This window comes from Dipodomys merriami, unplaced genomic scaffold (genome assembly GCF_024711535.1).
Source record: "Dipodomys merriami isolate MVZ:Mamm:240054 unplaced genomic scaffold, mDipMer1.0.p SCAF_21, whole genome shotgun sequence".
Classification (NCBI taxonomy): Eukaryota; Metazoa; Chordata; class Mammalia; order Rodentia; family Heteromyidae; genus Dipodomys; species Dipodomys merriami.
In genome coordinates this window covers 15,257,929-15,278,510 of record NW_027203493.1, presented here as the reverse complement: position 1 = coordinate 15,278,510, position 20,582 = coordinate 15,257,929, and the positions used below count along the sequence as shown (strand labels likewise).

Here is a 20,582-nt window from a genome sequence, read left to right as displayed (position 1 = left end):
ATTGTAACTCTCCAAGCCTTATTACTGGACCAGAAGCCATCTGACCATTGAGTTTAAAGAATGTCTACTAAGCATTTAATTTTACAGCTTCCACCAAACACTACAGGTAAATAGATACAGTAAGCAATAGAAATAGTAATTCTCTACAGTCCTCCTTATTCAGCAAATTCCAGGAGGCACATCTATTCTTTTTAAGCATGTTGTTTGAAGGAACAGCTCAGGATGTCATATGCAGGAGCCTGGGTTTGCTGAAGCCATCCTGTGCACAAGAGAGGTCTCAACTTTGGTGATTAAAATGACCCCATTACCTAGGATCATTTACAAGTCCAACATCCTTCTGTATTGTCTCTCATTGGTTTGTGTGGTCTGCTGCAGAAGAAGTAGCAAAGAAATATTCTCCAGTTCCTCTGGCCTCTTCTGTTGACCTTTTTAAGCGATTATACAATTGAGCTGAGTTCTCAAAAGGCCACCTAGGCCCTAGCTCCCAATTACTTTCATGAATGAATTTTGGTAGCAATCTGAATTAGAGATAGAGACAGAGATGTGTATTCTTTTCTACTTAAATCACCACTTACAGGCCTTACCCTCCAGCCAGTTCTGTGACTACCCTGGGCCTGTTTCTTAGCAAAGTATCCCTGGGTTGTGTCTGGGTCCTTCCTCATCAGAGCAGAGCTCAGGCCCCATGTATGCAGTTGTCTCCTAGCATGCTAGGAGAGCGTTCCCTCTATTCTGAGCACCAGAGGAATTATAGGTACCTACAGGTACCATTTGGCAGTTTCAGTGGCACTTATTGGAATCTGATTTTCAATACGATATCCTGCCCCTATTTGCCCAGTAACAGACCTATGTGGGAAAGGGTGAGAAGGAACAAAAGCCCTTTGGTCTCAGCATAAAAAACTGTCTGTCTGTCTGTCTGTCTGTCTGTCTGTCTGTCTGTCTGTCTGTCTGTCTGTCTCTCTCTCTCTCTCCCTCCCTTCCTCCCTCCCTCCCTCTCCTTCTTCTCCTTCTCTCTTCTCTCTCCCTCCCTCATTTCTCCCTCTCTCCCTCACCCCCCCTCCACCTTTCTCCACCCCTATCCCCCCCTCCCCCATTGAATCTAATCTTAGAATACTTGTCTCCTGGCTCTCACAGTCCGGCAGAACCAGTGCCTTCTTCTTGGAACGTGGTCCCTTCTCTGTTCCCTCTGGCTCAGGGCCTAGATGGCTCCTGCTGTGGGCTGGCTGGTGCTGGGCAGCTCTGATTTTCCCATCACCAACCCCCCACTTTAGTTAATTTTAGTAACTTGAGTTGCTATGGTGATGGTTCAGTGGGGGTTTTCGGTGGTTCTCTTTTGATTCAATCATTTGTCGGTCTGCCCTTTAAATTAAGCTTTTTCAATCCACATCTAAATCGAGGATGGAGATGTGTTTGGAATCGCAATCCATGAGGGCGCTCCAGTGCCACAGGGTATTTGAAACAGGAAATCAGGGTGGATGGTAGGACGCTCTCGGTTGTTGATGACTGGGACAGTGCCGTGAAACTTCTGGGTTTGAGAGAGGATGTGCCCAAAGGCATGTGGAGGCTGTAGCAGCAGTGCTGGAGGGATGGGATCCCAGGATCCCCCCAAGCTGAGTGTTCTGGGGTCAGGCCTGTGCCTGGCTTTTGTTTCTGAATCCCAACTGGTCTTCTTCAGAACCAGCCAGACTCCTCCTCCTTTCTCAGAAGATGAGAGCCTGGAGAATCCTAGCTGTCCTTGCTGCTTTCCTTGGAGACACATTCCCTCTGTGCCATTCTACACCTTCCAGACACTTTTAGTCAAGTGTGAAAAGAGCATTAGATTTATTATATTTGCACAGAGGAAAAGAAGTAAACTCACCATGGGTACACAGCTCAAACTTAAAACAACAGTCCTTTTTTTTTTTTTCTCTTTTTTGCATCAATATTACGGTCTGAACTCAAGACCTTGTACTTCCTCAGCTTGCTTGTTCAGCTGTCACATTACCACTTGAGTCAGGACTCCTGCCTGGCTTTGGGCTAGTTGTTCTAGAGACAGAGTCTGACATGTTTCTCTGCCTGAATTAGCTTCCAAACATGATCCCCTGAATCTCAGCCTCCTGAGTAGTTAAGACTACAAGCATGAGGTACTGATCCTTAGCTTAAGATAGTAGTCTTTATTATTCATATCATCTCTGTGGTAGCTACTGGATTTCAATCCCAGTTGTACAAATGAGGCTTATAAAAGCAGAATCCATTGCCCTGAATCACTCATGTAGTTCTTGGAAAAACTAGGACGTTACGGCAGTCAATCAAGCTCCCAAACCTAGACAACCACTGTACATCCTGCCTCCTTCCTCCTTCATGCTTATACCTCACTTTCACATGTGAGTAGACAAGCATGTGTGAATGATATTCATAGCTCGTACAGATTTATCAGTCCGTGACAGGGATGTGACAGTATCTCTACAAAGTGGAGGATTCATTCTCCCTGCTTTATAAAGGAGAAAAATGAGCATTAGACCAGGGCCTCTGGGTGTTGGTCAGATGAATCTGGGCTCAAGTTTCAGCTCTGTTACTTCCTGATGAAGTGACCTGTGGGAGGTGACCTCCCTGTCTGATCTGTGAAGCTAAATGAAATATTCTCCACAAAGCACTTCCCATCAGAGATGCTTGGTGTAGAACATGCAGATTGTTGGGACATCCCAAGGCCACAGGGGCAGAGAGTACCTGTCCTCTGCAAATTATCACTAATTGAGACATTGGATTCTCAGAGAAGAGTTAGCAAGATCCCCAGGGTCCTCTTTTAGTTACATTCTACTAGAAAGAGAATACAGTGTCACACAAACACAGTGTACAGTGACAGTCAGAGACAAGTGCCATGGAGGCAGATAAAGCAGGGTAAGGGCATAAGATCATGTCTTCAGGGCCCAGAAACAACATTGGCCAAGGAGCAGAGACAAAGAGGAGGATACCAAGGCCAGGAAGGAGGCACCGCATAGAAGACACAAGAAGATCCCAGATCAGGCACGAGCTCCATGTCCCAGAACCACAACAAGGATGCTTAGGCTGGTGGGTCTGCAGTTAGCAGTAGGCAGGGAGGGCAACAGTGGAGGGTCAGTGGTGACTGGGAACAATTTGGCTTTATGCTGAGTTTATGGGCAGCCCACTGGAGGGTGTTGAATAGTGATCTGAAGTGTTGTAGAAGGAGCGCCCCATACCTAAGTGGAAAGGGTCCTGTAGAGAGCCAGAGCAGAGGAGACACAGGTGACCATAGCTAGAGAAGAAGATCTAAGGCAGCGGATGGCAAGACCTGGTATGCAGAGTCCCGATTGTCCCTGGACATGCCTTGGCTCCCCTGTCAGGCATCCTTTTCCTGCCCACTCTGGGACTGGAGCAACATGAACAGCCCTGCCTCCCAGTGGGGCCTGGGTCATCACATTCAGATCTGAAATCTGAAGCAGCCGTGAGCTCACCATGGTCACCCAAGCTCCCACTGGGGAGCCCCGTGTATAATGCTTCTGTTATCAGCCATGCTCTGAATTATTTAGTGTTCTGCCCTCAGCTCCAAGTGTGCACACTCAGCACTTCCCTGGGTAATTGGGTTTGGGGGACAGAAGAAGCAGTGACATGCTCATTCCTCTGGGACGGGGAGGGAGAGCACACCAGGGCAGGCTTGGGCTCCTTGGGGACATGAAAAGGATCAGCCTTTGTCCTGAGTCTTTGGCACACATGGGAGATGAGATGCCAGATGGCACCCAGCTCTCCCCGGTGGCCTGTGCAGGGTCCGCTACACAACAGGAGAGTCCAGGTGGTTGTCCAGCTCCTGATGATGATGCTCCATGAAAAGATGACTATGTGTGAAACAAGTAAGATCTTGGGTTGACAGCACAGATTCTGGATCCAGACCAAACGGGCTCCTCTGGCTTCCTACATGCTGGTTCTAACAACTGGTACTAATCACTCCACAGGTGTGTGTGTGAGACACAGGATTCTCAGCCTATGTGCCGGGCTCCTTACCCACAAAAGTCTAACCATACCACAGGTGTCATGTCAAAGCACCATAACTCAGGAGGGAGGCAAAGGGGTTAAAGCCCAGAAGCAGAACTTACTCTTGCAGTTCTGCTACAAAAATCCGCATCTAAAACCAGGATGCTGACATGGCTGGGTTTTTTTTTTTGGGGGGGGGGTTGTTTTGTTTTGTTTTTCTGGCAGTCCTGTGAGACAAACCATCTGTGCGGCCCTCCTGGATTCAGAAGGCCGCTGACAGCTCTTAGAAGCCCTGGTTTGGGGGGGCGGGAGGGGGCAGCTCAAGACTCTAGTCTCTGCCTCTGACTTTGAACAGCAGCTGACCTGTCTGTGTCTGTGTCTTCCCCCCTTTTCTGTGTCAAAATGGGATTTGGAGCCCACTGTGATCCCTTCCGAGTACCTAGCTTATCTTAGATCCATATCACAATTACATCTGAAAATACCCTTTCCCAAATAAGGTCTCATTTTTGAAGTTCTGAGTGGATGTACTTTTCTCAGAGGAATACCGTTCAATTGTCTATAGACTGTGTAGAGATTATTGTTGTTATTATTAATTATAGTTCGAGTCAATTATGAGTGTCATGATGGTTGGTACTGTTGGATTTTCTAGTTTGAATCAGAAAGGCAGGGACCTTTTATAGGCAGTTCCTCATCCCAACTCTAAATTCCCCGCCCCTTCTAGGAAGGTCATGTTGTAAATGAGAGGCAAGTGGAGCTTCCTTCTGTAAATGCCTGGCCAAGGAGGTGAGCCATTGAGAGCCCTTGATCTGAAGACCTTTATAGGAATCCCATAGCAAGCCGATGCTGGATCGTACTCAAACTGGTGTGAAGTTGAGGGAGACTGGAATTCAGAGAGACTGAAGGTGTACCCTGCACAGAAAGGCTTCTCTTCCCAGGCTGGATATGGCCATGAGAAGAAAGGTGCAGAGGCTGGGAAACTTACCCAATAGAACCACCCCTACCTAATGACTCAATATAGACAGAGAAAAGGAGAGCATTCAAGACAACACAGTGTTGTTCAAGCCAGGAGACTGGTCGTCTCCAGGGACTGTGTCCAGACTCCTCGTGAACCCAGATCACTCATTTACATACCAGTTCTCTTGAACCCGTCTCAGTCTGGTTTGTGCTGCTGTCACAGAATATCACACCCTAGATCATTGGTAAAGCACAACGATTTAGTAAGAATTGTGGAGGTGGAGAAGTTCAAGACCCAGAGTCCACATCTAGTGAGGGCCTCCTTCCTGCATCACAGCATTGCCAAAGACATTGTACGGGTGAAAGGAAGAGACAGAGAGAAGGAGACAGTGGAGTGAGGAGAAAAAGATTATCTGCACTCATCCATTTATTACTCACCTAATCACCTCTGAAAGGTCCCACTTCTCACCTCTGTTATATTGGGGTGAGGGAGGAAAACCCAGTCTATAGTAGACCCTGACCATGAAGAGGGTTACATAGCGATTTGCAGCACTATAGCTCCTACAGACTAGTGCATCTGTCTGTATGCTCTAGCACTGTTGGCAAAAAGCAACCTAAGGAGAAAAAGCAACCTAAGTGGACTAGAGTGAAGGATTGGTTGAATAAATCATGATGTGTCTGCATGTAAGATACATATAACTATGCATTGATTATTATACATGGGATCCTATCTCCAATTAGACAGAAAAAAGCTGGAAGTAGAGGTGTAGCTCAAGTGGTAGAACACCGGTCTTGGGCAAAAAAGCCTAGTGAGAGTGCAAGGCCCACTTCTGTTAGTGAAGAAAGATGCCCCCAGACAGAAATATCTAAGCAGCATTGTATGTGTGTGTGTGTGCATCACCAACCGTTTTGAAGGATCTGCACTGCAAACTATAGCACAGCCCTGGCCTGTTGCCTATTTACTAAATAGAGCTGGGCTCTATGACCATACTCTTTCCTAGATGTCTGTATATTGCCTTCTGTGGCTGCCATTATACTCCAGTGTCAGATAAATATTTACTCTCTGTCCTTTAACAGAAAGTTAGCCAACCTTGGTCTACACCCAACTAAGAACTGCATTTATCTAGTAGAATGCTAGTAGATAAGGGAAGAGGAAGGCATTTGTCTGCCTTGAACATTTACATATTAGTTTAATTTTAATCATTAGCATAAATTTTTTATAATCAGAAGTTTCAATTTAGAAAGGGAAAATAGGTTGTAGGAGCCGGTATTAGCTGGTTTAGAGACTCAACTATAAGGCTGTAGTTATACACATTGGTAATGACAGAGTGAAATACACAGAGTAGAGTCTAGAAATGGACCCAAATCCATATGCTCAATTGATTTGAAGCAAAGATGTCAAAGTGATTCACTAGGAAAAGACAGACTTTTCAACAAGCTGTGCTGGAAAAATTGGTATCTAAATGGAGAGATAAAAAGAACCTTGACCTTTTCCTTGTGCCATAAACAGAAATTAACTTGCAGTCAATTGTACATGTAAATGGAAGAACTAAAGCTATCAAACTCCTGGGTAAAGATTTAAAGGGAGATTCCTGGGACAGAATATAAAAAACACAAACCATTAAGAAAGAGTTGATACAATTGACTTCATAAAGAACAATTCCCTTGAAAACAACACTGTAAAGAAAATGACAAGCCAAGCCATGGCATGGAAGAATAGTTGCATGAACATTTATGATACAAAGGAACTATGTCCCAGAATTTAAGAAACATCTTTACGGTTCAGTAATAATAAGCCAAACAATCCAGTTTTTTTTTTTAAAAAAAAATGGGCAGAATATTTGAATAAACACTTCATCAAAGCAAACAGGCAGTGACAAATAACACAAGGACAGATGCCCAACATCACGATCATTAGGAAATGCAAATTAAAACCTCAGAGAGGTTTTGTCTGAAATTTAATGACTGATAATAGTAAGTGCTGACAGGGATGTGGGACAGCTGGGATCCCACACATTTCTGCTTAGTATGAAGCAGGGTACAGAAGACCACTGCAGCTCTGGGAAATAATGGGGCAGTTTTTTGGTTGTTGTTTTTTTTTTTTTTTTTTTTTTTTTTAAATAAAGTCAGGTATTCGCTTCTCAGCCAACCCAGTAGTCTTGGTCCTTGGTATACCCAAGAAATATGAAAATACATGTCAGCAAAAATTATTTGGTTCTCCAAACTGGAAACAATCCAGCCCCCATCTCTGCTGGTGAATTGATGAATGTAGCATGCATTGATACATTCAGGCCACTGAATACTACTCAGCTGTGCAAAGGAGCAAAATACTAACAGGTGGAAACATGGATGGATCTCAGAGGCGGTGTGTTGAATAAAAGAAACCAGTCACAAAAGGTCAGGAGCCTGTATGATTTTCATTCTGTGACTTTGTGGAAAAGGCAAATCTAGTTGGACAGCAAACAGACCAGTGGTTTCCCCATGGCTGGGAAGGAGGGGAGGAGACTGATTGCAGTGGTACACAAAAGAATTTAGGTGGTTGGGAGTACAGTATGGAAGGCTCCAGATGTTGATTGTCGAGGTGATTATGCATCTGTTCACTTTGCCAACCTCCTCATACTGTACATTTTAGAGAGCACATTTTATTGTGCCTACATTATGCCTCACTGAACCTGAGTTTAAAAAAAGTACTTCATTTGGAGAAAACCTTATTTTTATAAAGAGGAACAGGAGTTGATTTTTTTCATGTGTTTTCTGAAGGAATGATAGTTTGGAGTGCAGCAGATATGTCAGAGCAGGAATTCTGGACTCAAGTCCAGGCTAGAGGCTAGGAGCCATCCTCAGGAGCCTCTCTTCAGTACGACATGTCCCCATGGGTGTGAGACAAGAAGACCGGAGCCCCAAGAGCTCCTGACACCTACAGGGAGAAAGAAAAGGAAAATAATGAAACAGAGACACACCGTCAGCCAAGAAAAGGCAAAGGAAGAGGACAGTATTTTTTAAAATAAATGGACATAGTAGTAGTGAACAATGAAAAGGGAGCCTCCTTCTGAAACGTATCCATTTGTATCTCTTCTCCCTGGAGCTCCCCATCCTTGTCCCCTGTGCCTTTCGCCTTCCAGAAATGTGCTGTACATTCTTAGACTCATCCATTTGGCATTGCTCTCATGAAATACTTGAAGCTGGATGAGTTTTTATAACCCTAAGCTTTGCTTGCACTTCTGGGCTTTGCTTACAGTTATAAAGATTCAAGGGCCCCTGTTTGGTGAGGGTCTTCTTGGTAGCAGAAAACCAAGAGGACACAGGCTACCACATGGTGTAAGACAGATTGTGTGTGTGTGTGTGTGTGTGTGTGTGTGTGTGTGTGTGTGTGTGTGTGTGTGTGTGTCCTTGCTTTCTTTTCCCCTCCCCCTCATCACTAGTGTGCAAAGTCTCTCCCTCGGTCTCTCCATTGGCTGGCACTATGAGGTATATACATTTTCTCCTGGACATAGCCTAAATGTCATTACTTCTTATTGGGTGAGTTGCACATCTTGAGAGTGGTTGAATTTTTAAGCAGGTTTTGGCTGTCTCCATCCTCTTATGCTCTGGTGGCAAGAAGCATTTTCTCTGACACATACAGGGTGGTGAAGGAGTGTGGTGGGTTCTTGCTCTCCAGGGATATAGAAATAAAGTCGGGAACAGCGAGGACAGTTTTAGTAAGTTAACAAGTGTATTTGACAAAGGGAAAGCAAAGGCAGCTCAGGAGAGTACGCAGTAGACTGAAACCAGTTGTCTGCCACATGGTCCAGGACAGCGCTTTTACTGCACCTACCGTTCTTTTCCTCCTCTAAGCCATTTATCAGAATGTGATTAGTTTATTTTTTTATTTTATTTTATTGTAAAGGTGATGTACAGAGGCATTACAGTTACATAAGGTAAAGAGTACATTTCTTTTTGAACAGTGTTACCCCCTCCCTCATTTTCTCCACTTTCCCTCCCCACAAACTTCCACACACACACACCCTCAAGTTGTAAAGTTCCTTTCCAACATAGTGTCTAGTGAGTATAGCTTTTGCATTGGTTTTTCCTTTGTCTTACCTTTTCTGTGATTCCCCATCCCTTCCTCAAATCAGATAAACCTATATATAAGACAAAGAGTTGGTTTTCTTTTCCACATAAAGCCACCCAGGATTCAGTCTTGGGTCTCTACCCTTAACAACATCATCTAATCTTAATCACCTTCTAAGTGCCCCACCATTCAGCAACATAATTGGATTTTCTATCCTCTTAGTACCTCACATGGGATATTGCAGATTGAGTTTTAACACATAAAAACTTGGAGATCATGCTTTTTTTAGCAATACCCAAACCTTAGCAATTCTCTAGTGGATTTTGGCTTTTTAAAAAAGCAGTATATCTTTCCAGTCATTTCCCACATCAGTATATGTAATGCCTTGATTTTTTTAAATTATAAATGATATTATGTGTATATACATGATTTATTAAGCCAGGCCTACAGTGATACACATTCAGATCATGTGTAGTATATTTTGCTGTTATGAACAGTGCTTTTATGAGTAGTTATATTGAAAAGTTATTTCCTGGGCTGGGATATAGTGCAGTGGTGAAGTGCTGGTTTAGCATTCAGAATGCACTTAACATTGCAAAAATAAATAAGACTACATGTTCAGTTTATATGATTTTTTTTCTGAATATATTGCATCCCCAGTTGCTTGAAGCCAGGGACCTAGAACCCATAGCTGTGAGCCTGGGGATGGAGAGCAGGTTCTACTCAGTTCGCTTCCTTCCTGCCTGAGTTTGCATTGGTTGACCCTCCACTAGCTGTGCCTGAACATGAATATACCCAGTTTTCCCAAGATCAGCAAAATACAAAATCAAACTTTACCTTGGTCTGCTGCAATAGAAGCGAAATAAATAGTAGCCTGTAGGAAATTGAATTTGCATATGGAGGGAGGAATTCTGTAGAAGGAAAGGAACAGCGAGTCACCCGTGTCGGCTGCCATAGTCCCTTCCGCCAGTCTGAGCAGCACCCCTGAGGGACTTAGTAAAAGGCCTGCTGGGAAACTGTTGTGATATATACACAAATGTGTGACAAGTTTGCACCCAGGAGTGATACCAAAGCCAGCCTGTCCCATCACCAGCCACCACGGGGAAACGTCCCTTTTGAAAGTACTCTGGGCTCTGCAGCTGGCTCAGAATCCATGCACTACAAGTTCAGGCACGATCAGAAATTGAAGGTGTTTGACAACAATATACAGGGCCATTCACTTGAGGTACAGCCAGAACAAATGGAAACTTCATTATCTGTGGACTATACACTTGGAACTCAGGTCCCAGGCAACTCTGATATTAGTAAGTTGGCTAGCAGGCTCATTAAGCACCGAAGGAAAGTGAACCTAGTTAATGAATTAATACAAGATGACATTTTACAGAGAGAGAGAGAGAGAGAGAGAGAGAGAGAGAGAGAGAGAGAGAGAGAGAGAGAGGAGAGAGAGAGAGAGGAAGAAAGGGCAGGCTCCACTGAATTATACAACATCATAATTCTCCAGCAAATGTGATTGTCTCTTTCTTCTCTCCTGCCAGAGTGGGCAGGTCTGGAGAGAGCCTGCTTTCAGAGTTTTAAGTGACATCGTTAAGATCTGTGAGCTGTTTACTTTCCATTTGCTTTAAAGGCTCCCACTTGTATTCATACCGCAGATGATTGAACCCAAGTCAGTGGTTTAAGGTCTCTGCACCCCATGTCAAAGCCCACCCACCCCACACTCCAAAAAGAAGGTTCTCAGCACTTCTACCACTGGTCCAGAGATGCTATTAAGGAGAGTACTAAGAATGTGAATGCTAAGAACTCACTAATGAGACCCGATGACAAATTCAGACCTTCCTGAGGCTGCCAGGTATGTCCTGCTGGCTGAGAAACCCATCACTTCAGAATTATGGGAGCGAGCCAGGTGCTGGTGACTCATGCCTATAATCCTTGCTACTCAGCAGCCTGAGATCTGAGGATTGTAGTTCAATGCCAGCCTGGGGAGAAAAGTCTGTGAGACTACTCTCTGATTAACCACTAGAAAACCAGAAGTGGTGCTGTTGTTCAAAGTGGTAGAGTGCTAGCCTTAAACAAAAGAGCTCAGGGACAATGCCTAAGCCTGGAGTTCAAATCCTACAACCACCACCAACAACAAAATTTTTTTGAGAGTGACTCATAAGCACTTGTGGATTGGAGGATATTGGTAGCCAGTAGAGGTATGTCTGGATTCCTCACCCCAGGACCTCTTGGGAAATATCTAGTGGGCCTTGTGGGGTTCCCAGGGCAGAGCATTAGGGACAAGGCTCAGCTCAAATGGTCTCCTCACTTCCAACCCACATGACCTAGGTCCAGGGACTCAACCTCCCCATGGTTCCCTACCTTCATCTTAAAAAGAATGCCCACTTCATAAAGTTGTTATGAGGCACGGAGGGGTGGTAAAGCACACACTTGGGAGTATTAAACACACACTTGAATGTATCGCGCAGTGTCGGCGGCTCTTCTAAATGCTTATTGATTGCTGATTTATTTTATAGTCCAGAAGCATTGCTGTCTCCATTTTGCAGCCAGAAGGCAGGCAGCGCTGTCCTTACGGGGCTGGGTTGGAACCCAGGCTGACTCCAAAGTCCCCGCTGGCCTGTGCTCTATCTAGAAAGCTCAACACTGGCTTACTTCACAGTTACAGCAAGTTCTCCGTGCCCCTAACTGCCTTCCTCGTATGTGCTATACTCTGTATTGCCAGCGGAAAATGATTTCCACCACAAGACCTCTCCTATTCCCCGGATGTTAATTATGCTTTCCAGAGCTGACTTTTTAAACAACTCTATTGAGGTCTCATTTACATAACATAAAAGTCACCCAGCTTAAGAATACAGGCAATGATTTTTAGTGAATTTTCCATAATCCAGTTTTTAGAACATTCTCATCATCTCAGAAAGATCCCTCATACCTAGTTATCATTAATCCTCATACTCAAGCACTCAACCACTGTTCTTCCTGTCCCTGTAACTTTGCCTTTCCTGGGTATTCCATATAAGCAGAATCATATAATATGGGATCTTTGGAGCCTGGTTTATTTTACTGCATAAGGGACTTGATGTGCTCAACCATATTTTATTACACTTTGGGGTGATACACGGTAATCCAGCCTGATATCACAGTTTTGGCCAAGCTCTTCCAAATAATAAATAAATAAATGAATGTATGCTTCAAGCCAAGTGCCAGTGGTACAAGCTTGTAATCTTAGTTACTAAGGAGGCTGAGATACTGAGGACCAAGGTCTGAAGCTAGCCTAAGCAGACAAATCTAATAAGTGAGTGCACAGCACCCTAAGTTCTAGTCCCATTACTGGCACACATGCACACACACACAAAAGAAAAGAAAGATACACACACACACACACACACACACACACACACACAGAGACATATACACATGTAGGAAGGACAGAAAGAGAAAGAGAGGGAAAGAAAAAAAGAAAAGGAAGGAAGGAAGGAAGGAAGGAAAAAAATTAATTTCCACACATCTGTTACATGGCTAAGGGCACGCATCTGTTATAGGCAGCCTTGTCTATCCTGAGTTATCATCAGTTGTATTTAAATTGTCATTGATCTGCTGAGTGTTTCCTTGTTCTTCCTTCTGTGAAAATATGCCTTCCTTTGCAAATGATGCCCAGAAAGCAAGGAAAAAATTACAGTATTCTTCCCAAGCCCCAAAGGGTACCCAATATATTTATTTGATATGATAGAGGGAAGCTTTGGGATTTGCTAAAAGGTGATGGCAGAAATTGGGTGGCATTGTGGGGAAAATGAATCACATATGCACTGGACAGTGCTGAGCTCTGCATCCTGAGCATGCCCAGTTCTTCCTCCGTGGAGAAGTCTCTGGAACCCCTCAACCATTGATACCTGCAGTCTACTGAAGATCTGGGTGTGGTGAAGCCACCACTTGTTGTATATTCATTCTATAGGCAGTAGATAGACATCTGGTGGTTCTACATTCTGACTGTTATGCATAGCACTGTCTCCCACATTTGCATGCAAGTTTTAGAGCTGATTTAAAAGGTGAAGGGTGCAGGGAAATGGATGGATCTAGAACAAATCATGTTAAGTGAGATAAGCCAAGCTCAGAGACACAAACAGCATGTTTTCTCTTGTGCAGAAACCAAAGCTAAAATAACTGGGGAGCTGAGCGCCAGTGGCTCATGCCTGTAATCCTAGCTACTTAGGAGGCTCAGACTTGAGGATGGTAGTTAAAGCCAGCCCAGGCAGTAAAGTCCATGGGACTCTTATCTCTAATGAACCACCTGAAAACGGGAGGTGGTCTATGGCTCAAAGTGGTAGAGCACTAGCCTTGAACAAAAGATCTCAGGCACAACCCCAAGCCCTGAGTTCAAGGCCTACAAGTGACACACACACACACACACACACACACACACACACACACACACACACACACACACACACACACACACAAATTAAAAATACACTGGGACATGATAAATTATACAGGACTCGGTATTCACACATAGTGAGATCAAAGGAGATACTCTTAGGAGAGGAGCACAAAGTCACAATGCCTATGTGCATCTGATCATATAAAGTAATATTTATCAAAATGAATTCCAGGAAATGGAAACAAGTTTTATTTTTCCTCTTGGTTGCTCTTTTTATTTTCTTTTTGTCTTACTTGTTCGTTTATTTGTCTTTGGGAAGGTAAGAGGAGGCACAGAATTGAAGGGACAAAGGGTGAACAAATGCAGCAGTGCTACTCACTAGACGCTATGTTGAAAATGAACTTACAACTAGGAGGTGGGGGTGGGAGGGACAAACTGGGGAGAGTGAGGGAAGGGGTGACATTGTCCAGAAAGAAATACACTCATTACCTGACTTATGTAACTCTAACACCTCTGTACATCACCTTTATAATAACATTTTTTTAAATTTAAAGTAAAAAAGAAAAAGAAAAAAGGGTGGGGAGTGTGGCTTAGTGGTAGAGTACTTGCCTAGCATGCATGAAGTCCTGGATCCGATTCCTCAGTACCACATAAGCAGAAGAAGTCAGAAGTGGCACTGTGGTAGAGGGCTAGCTTTAAGCAAAAAGAAGCTAAGGGACAATGCCCAGGACCTGAGTTCAAGCCCCAGGACTTGGGGGTGGAGGGACGGGGGTAGAAAACAGTGAAGGAGGGCTGACTTGTAACCCTCTCTTCTTCATCTCTCCTCTCTGGGGTTGCTCAGAACCAGGCAGTGGACAAGTGTTTGTGACCTCCGAGAACCAGCTGGTATACTACCCCAGCATCACCTACGCCATCATCGGCAGCTCTGTCATTTTTGTGTTGGTGGTGGCCCTGCTGGCACTCGTCTTGCATCACCAGCGGAAGAGGAACAACCTCATGACGCTGCCCGTGCACCGGCTGCAGCACCCGGTGCTGCTGTCCCGCCTGGTGGTCCTGGACCATCCCCACCACTGCAATGTCACCTACAACGTCAACAATGGCGTCCAGTACGTAGCCACCCAGGCTGAACAGAATGCCTCCGAAGTAGGCTCCCCGCCTTCCTACTCACAGGCCCTGCTGGACCAAAGGTAAGCGAGGATAGATAGAAGAGAGGGGCAGGGGCTAACAGAGGAAGGGCCTGGCTGTCCTAGCTTTTACCTTGTGCCTGGCACAACAACAATTGACATTTGCCAGATCCTTGCAGAATTCTCCCAGCTGTCATCCCATTTCGTTTTCTCAACACCTCATTAACACTGGGCATTGATACCTCATGCCTGTAATACTAGCTACTCAGGGGGCTGAAATCTGAGGATTGCAGTTCAAAGCCAGCCTAGGCAAGAGAAGTCTGTGAAAGTCTTATCTCCATTTAACCAGCAAAAAGTCATCAGTGGTGCTGTGGCTCAAGTGGCAGAATGCTAGGGAAAGCTCAGGGACAGCGCCTAAGCCCTGAGTTCAAATTCCAGAACTGGCAGAAAAAAGAGGGGGAGGAAGGGAGTGAGGGAAGGAAAGGAAGGAAGGAAGGCAGGAAGAAGGAAGGAAGGGAGGGAGGGAGGGAGGAAGGGAGGGAGGATAAATTCACTGAGGGAGGTTCTAGATCTGTCTGGGTGAACAGAAGAGGAAATCCAGACCCTAGGCTTTTAAGTTAACGTATCTGAGGACATGGAATATGATCCCAGATGCCTTGGAGCCCTGCTGCTCCTTGGTTAATCCACAGTGGCTCATGTTAAACTTCCTACCAGTTCTGGGTCTCACTTGCTACCACAGATTGGCTCCCAGCACCTCTCAAAGGTTTGGTTAATGTTTTTTGACTGGATGAGAAAATAAATGAGTCCCCTAACTTTGCTTGACTTCATCTAAAAGATGGATGAAACTCTTAAGCAATGGAATTCTTATGAGAATGGCAGCCTATAAGAAACCTCGAGGCAGAGAGTTCTGTAGATGAAATGACAAAAGGAGTTAAATGGTGCCTCTGCAGCCTTCCCTTCTCTCCTTTGGTGACCCTCAAGATAATCCAATGATCCACCTTTCTCTTTTCCATACTTTTCCTGGTGTGTGTGTGTGTGTGTGTGTGTGTGTGTGTGTGTGTGTGTGTGTGTGTGTGTGTGTGTGTGTGTGTGTGTGTGTGTGTGTGTGTGTGTGTGTGTGTGTGTGTGTGTCTGTGTGTGTGTGTGTGTGTCTGTGTGTCTGTGTCTGTGTGTCTGTGTCTGTGTGTCTGTGTGTGTCTGTGTCTGTGTGTGTGTGTGTCTGTGTGTGTCTGTATCTGTGTGTGTGTCTGCGTGTGTGTGTCTGTGTGTGTGTCTGTGTGTCTGTGTCTGTGTGTCTGTGTGTCTGTGTCTGTGTGTGTGTGTCTGCGTGTGTGTCTGTGTGCGCATGCGCTTGAATTCAGGATCTGGATACTCTCCCTGAGCTTTCTTGCTTAAGGCTAACACTCTACCACCTGAGCCACAGCTCATTTCCACTTTCAGTGGCTAATTAGAAATAGGAGTCTCACAGACATCCCTGCCTGCTTTGGCTTTGAACTGTGGTCCTCAGATCTGAGCCTCGTGAGTAGCTGCGATTCTAGACATGAGCCACCAGAGCCCATCTCTATACTTTTCTTTAACATGATGTGTGTGTGTGTGTGTGTGTTTGTGTGTGTGTGTGTGTGTGTGTGTGTTTGTATGTGTGTTTATGTATGGGTGTAAAACCTAAGGCCTTACACATACTTGATAAGTGCATGTTCTTCCACTGAGTTATCTCACTAGCATTCCCTCCCCAACCCCGCCACCATAGCCCATTTTAGAAACCCATGGACTACAGGTGTCTGGGCCCTTCTGAGTCTACTGTTCCCATATCCTGCCCTTCAGAACTCTCCCCTGCAGCCTTCTACCTTGGAGACCTGAGGTGCATTGTGTATTGCATCAGGAATCATACACCGGGGTGGCTGGACACCTTCCTGGACCCTTTCCAGTGGCAATTCTTCCTGTCCTCCCAGAAGACAGATAAAGCTTCAGGGGCCCAGGAGGAAGAGCTAAAACCAAAATATCTTTTCTGTTGAAACTACTTTCTTTCAAGCAAAGTACATGTAAAGAAAGAGATGGGGTATCAAAAGGGTATTCTGTCACCCAAGTCCACAGGAAGTGGATTTAATAAGAACTCCCAACTTCTGTGGCCCCGTCAAAGGCTCTCTCAAGATGCAGCCCAGCTTCTTTGCCACAGAACATTTAGCTAAGAGAGCAAAGCACCTCTCACCTAAGCTGACCTGGGGTGTTGTCTGGAGCCATTATTCCAAGTCCACCACCTGAAGGATGTGGATTTGGCACTGACCAGGGGACAGGAGCAAGCCAGTCTACCCTGATCCTTCTGTTCTGTCTTGTTCCAGACCACTGGCTGTTCTGGTGTTTATACTTGGAGGGAAGATCTCATATCTCACTAGAAGCATCAGCTCAGAAACAGGCTGATGTTGGAGCTAGGCCCAAGTCTCCAGTATGTCTGACTCTAATGTATCTTCTTCCCCCCATCCCATCCTTGCCTCTCTCCCGCTACTGCCTCCCCCTTTTTCTCTTTTGCAGACCTGCATGGTATGACCTTCCTCCACCACCCTACTCTTCGGACACTGAGTCTCTGAACCAAGCCAACCTGCCTCCTTATCGCTCTCGGTCGGGAAGTGTCAACAGTGCCAGCTCCCAAGCAGCCAGTAGCCTCCTGAGTGTGGAAGACACTGACCAAAGCCCAGGGCAGCCTGGTCCTCCAGGGGGCACTGCTGAGTCCAGGGACTCTGTGTCCAGGCAGGGCACCGAAGAAGTATAAAATTCAGCTATTCCAAAGTCCATTATGGGTTAGTCTGCTCCAACTTGTTCCAGTCTAACAACGTGTGATCGTGGGAAGGAAGCTCTGTTAAGTTCCTTCAAGGATATCTCAAGATTTGGAGCAGCATCTGCCTCTCTCCCCTCAGATCTGAGCACGTTTCATTGGAGGAGAACCTGAACCTGACATTTTTCCAGCCACTCAGTTGACAAAATGCATTGTCATCTTTTCTATAGAAAGAAGTCCTTCTTCCTTCAGGCCTTAAACATCACAAGCTTACAATTCCTGTAATTCTGTAACTGTTGGAACCTCTCTTGCGTATAAGTGGCAAGTTTGAGGTGGTTTTTAAGTAGTCTTTGGGGAAAACAGCATTTCTACGGGGTGGGGGAGTTCAGGAGGGACAAGGACATAGGATTCAAGTTCTCTTCTAGGCTGTGACCTTCCAGGTTCATTTGGGAATTGGGGCTGGATGATCCCACCAGGAGCCTGTCATTGAATGGAGGCAGTGGCCAAACACAACTTTAGACATGAGCTATCAGCAGTGACATTTTGGTTTCTTGAAGTATCAGAAACCCTCTTCCCTGGATAGAAGAAAATTGGCCCTAGAGATTAGTCTTAGATTCCTCCATTTGAGGGCTTTCTCTGGCAGTGTAGATCATACTATTCCCATCTCAACCCAGACAAGAGTCCCTGTCATGAGTTCTTAGCTCCTAACCTGCATCCTGCCAGAGCCTGAGCCTGCCTTGGCCCCACAGTTCCTTCTCCAACTTCTGAACCCGTATCTTCTCAACTGGCCTGCGGTAGCCAAGGGCTGAGCCAATTTGAGTGAGCCAAAAAGGTGACCTGCCCTTTGTCCAGTAAACCATAGTTGTGGCCGTATCTTGCTCATTCATGCAGCTTCCATGTGAGGTTTTTAAGTTCTTTTAACACTTGAGAGTCTTGTTTTATCTATGCACTAGAACTTGAGCATACTGGTTTCTAACATGTTAGAGCCAAATTCAGTACTGCATATACTCTTCTTCCCAAGGCCCTAAGACTAGCACCTCAAGTCAAGGTGAGAATCAGGTCATGCCTCTCCTAATACTCCAGCAGAGTTTCTCCTCTGAGAGACATGGGCAGTAGACGATTTGGAGTCAAGATTTTCCATTTGGATTTTTTTTAATCCCTTAGAAATGCATTTAAAACAGTGTGTTTGGGGTTTTTTTTTTTCCCCGTTCTAGTTAAGGGACTATTTATATGTGTATAGGAAAGCTATCATTCTTTTTTTGTTGTTTTTTTAGTTTGGTTTTTCTTTTAATGTAGTTCAAGGAAAAATGCTAAAGGAGATTACACTTTTGCCCCACCTGGTCCCTTGATGTCATCCTTGACTAACCCTACACCAGACATTTGTGGTATTGCTGCATGTTTATCGAGTTCTTAATGCAGAAAGAGGGGTGCATACTCCAGTTCTTAGTTTCTATTTATTCTAGTTTTCCTGTTTGGTAATGCCCCCAGCCAGCCACAGGACCCACCCAGGAAAGATACATGGGTTAAAAAGGCAGGTACTATTTGGCAAGAAAAAAAAATCCTAATACTGACTAACCTGGAACAAAACTGGAACCATGTGGAGCCTCTGAATGGAGTTCTCACCTGTTCAAGGTTCTTTCCACAGCAGAAGAAATGCTGAAGAAGTCTGAAGATCAGGTGCCAGTGGCTCCTGCCTGGAATCCTAGCTACTTGGGAAGCTGATTGCTGAGGATCATGGTTTGAAGCCAGCCCAGGCAAACAAATCCTTGAGATATTTATGTCCAGTTAACCACCCAAAAAAAGCCAAAAGTGGATCTGTGGTTCAGTTGATAGAGCACCATCCTGTTGTATAGATTTTTTTTCCTCTTTTAACCAATACACAGTATCTACAGGAAAACCAGCCATTGAGGGTTTTGTTTTTTTGTTGCTGTTGTTTTTGTTTTTTGTTTTAAGTAAAGGAATCTAGGTGTTGTGTCTTTCATTTTTAAAGTAGTGCTTGAGTTGTTTTCTGAGTAGTCCAGCCAAGATCTTGGATGGCAGACAGAGTGCCTGGCTGCTCATCGCATCTCTGAGTCAGAGTGGCTTTACTTCCCCCCGTGGATGGGCTTCTGCTTCTTTTCTGGTGCTTTAAAAGTTGTTGAGAGGAAAGGATTCTAATTTTAATCAAGCATACCAGTGAGTTAATCTCACCTGCTTTTCTGCTTCAGGCATCTGAGGAAAAACAAATGGTTTTAGAAGATAAGGAGAGCCTACTAATGATTTAAAAAACAAACAAATAAACAGGAGGGCATTTTTATTATAGATTTGGTTTTTAATGGATTTTTTAAATATATATATATATATTATATGATAGTAAAACCACAGGATTTAGGGGTTGTTCCTCCCCATCCCACCCCCCACTCTTCTTAAGATGTCAGATAGGTGGTTAGCAATATTTTTGACTCACTCCAAGGAGGAAATAATCTCTGCTCTTTTTTCTCAAATGAGATCAGCATTTTTATTTTAGCATTAAGATAGTCTCACCGTGGTTGCTAACTTATCGCCCGACTCAACTCTCTCTACCATGAAATTGACATTTTTTTTTAATGCAACTCAGTGGTTAATAAATAGTGTGTGACATTCAGAGTTAATGTAAACTGGAATGGTTGTGTGTGGTTGCTTTTTTGTTGTTTTGGCTAGGCTTGTTTTTTTTTTTTTAATTTTTATACTTTCAAATAAACTTGCAGTTTCATTCTTTCTATTGTCGTGAATGGTGCTTGACCTCCTTTCCTGCAGTACAGCAATAAAAAAAAAAAGTAAGTAATAGTTTCTGTCTTAGCTTCTGTGATAAATTTATGTCACAATAAAATTTAAAATGAAGGCTGTATTGATGGAGGCCTTAAAATATGAATGGTGATGAAGATCCTGCAGCTGATGAGACTGGAATGAACAGGTAAAGTTGTGGGGATTAACTAATACGTATTATGGGCCCTGGAGATGTTGAAAGATAGATGTTAGCTAATGTTGCTATAGCAATGTTCCAAGGATAGGGGCAAGGGGCTGTAATAACGGTTACAGGCTCTTAGCACATAGCAGAAGGCAGACTAAACATCCTACACTGATGTGCAGTAATTAGTTCCAAACCACAAGCAACCAGATTGATCCCACTAATGGGAGCATCTTTATATTCTTTGAAGTCTGATTTGAGATCCCTAATGGATCTCAAATGGATACAGCAGGATAGATGCCTAGGGAGTCAGGATGTACAGAAGGTCACCACTGTCACCCATGGTAGGAGAAGTAATGACCTAGAGAAGCAATAGTTAGTTCATGTGTTGATCTATAGCTCTCATAAGAAGATGGAGCTATCCAATA

General features: G+C 44.5%; 1 protein-coding gene across 5 annotated transcripts in view; it reads left to right on the top strand.

Annotated features, from left to right (window-relative positions):
• The window catches only part of Ldlrad3 (low density lipoprotein receptor class A domain containing 3), a 247,230-nt gene extending 227,264 nt beyond the window's left edge, over positions 1-19,966 (top strand). For all 5 annotated transcript variants that reach the window (XM_070032585.1, XM_070032587.1, XM_070032582.1 and 2 more), the window contains 2 exons: positions 14,179-14,524; positions 16,988-19,966. In XM_070032585.1, coding sequence (XP_069888686.1) covers positions 14,179-14,524; positions 16,988-17,225 — 584 coding nt within the window. In that variant the 3' untranslated portion in view covers positions 17,226-19,966. The remainder of the gene's footprint in view (positions 1-14,178; positions 14,525-16,987) is intronic.
• The last annotated feature ends 616 nt before the right edge of the window (positions 19,967-20,582 follow it).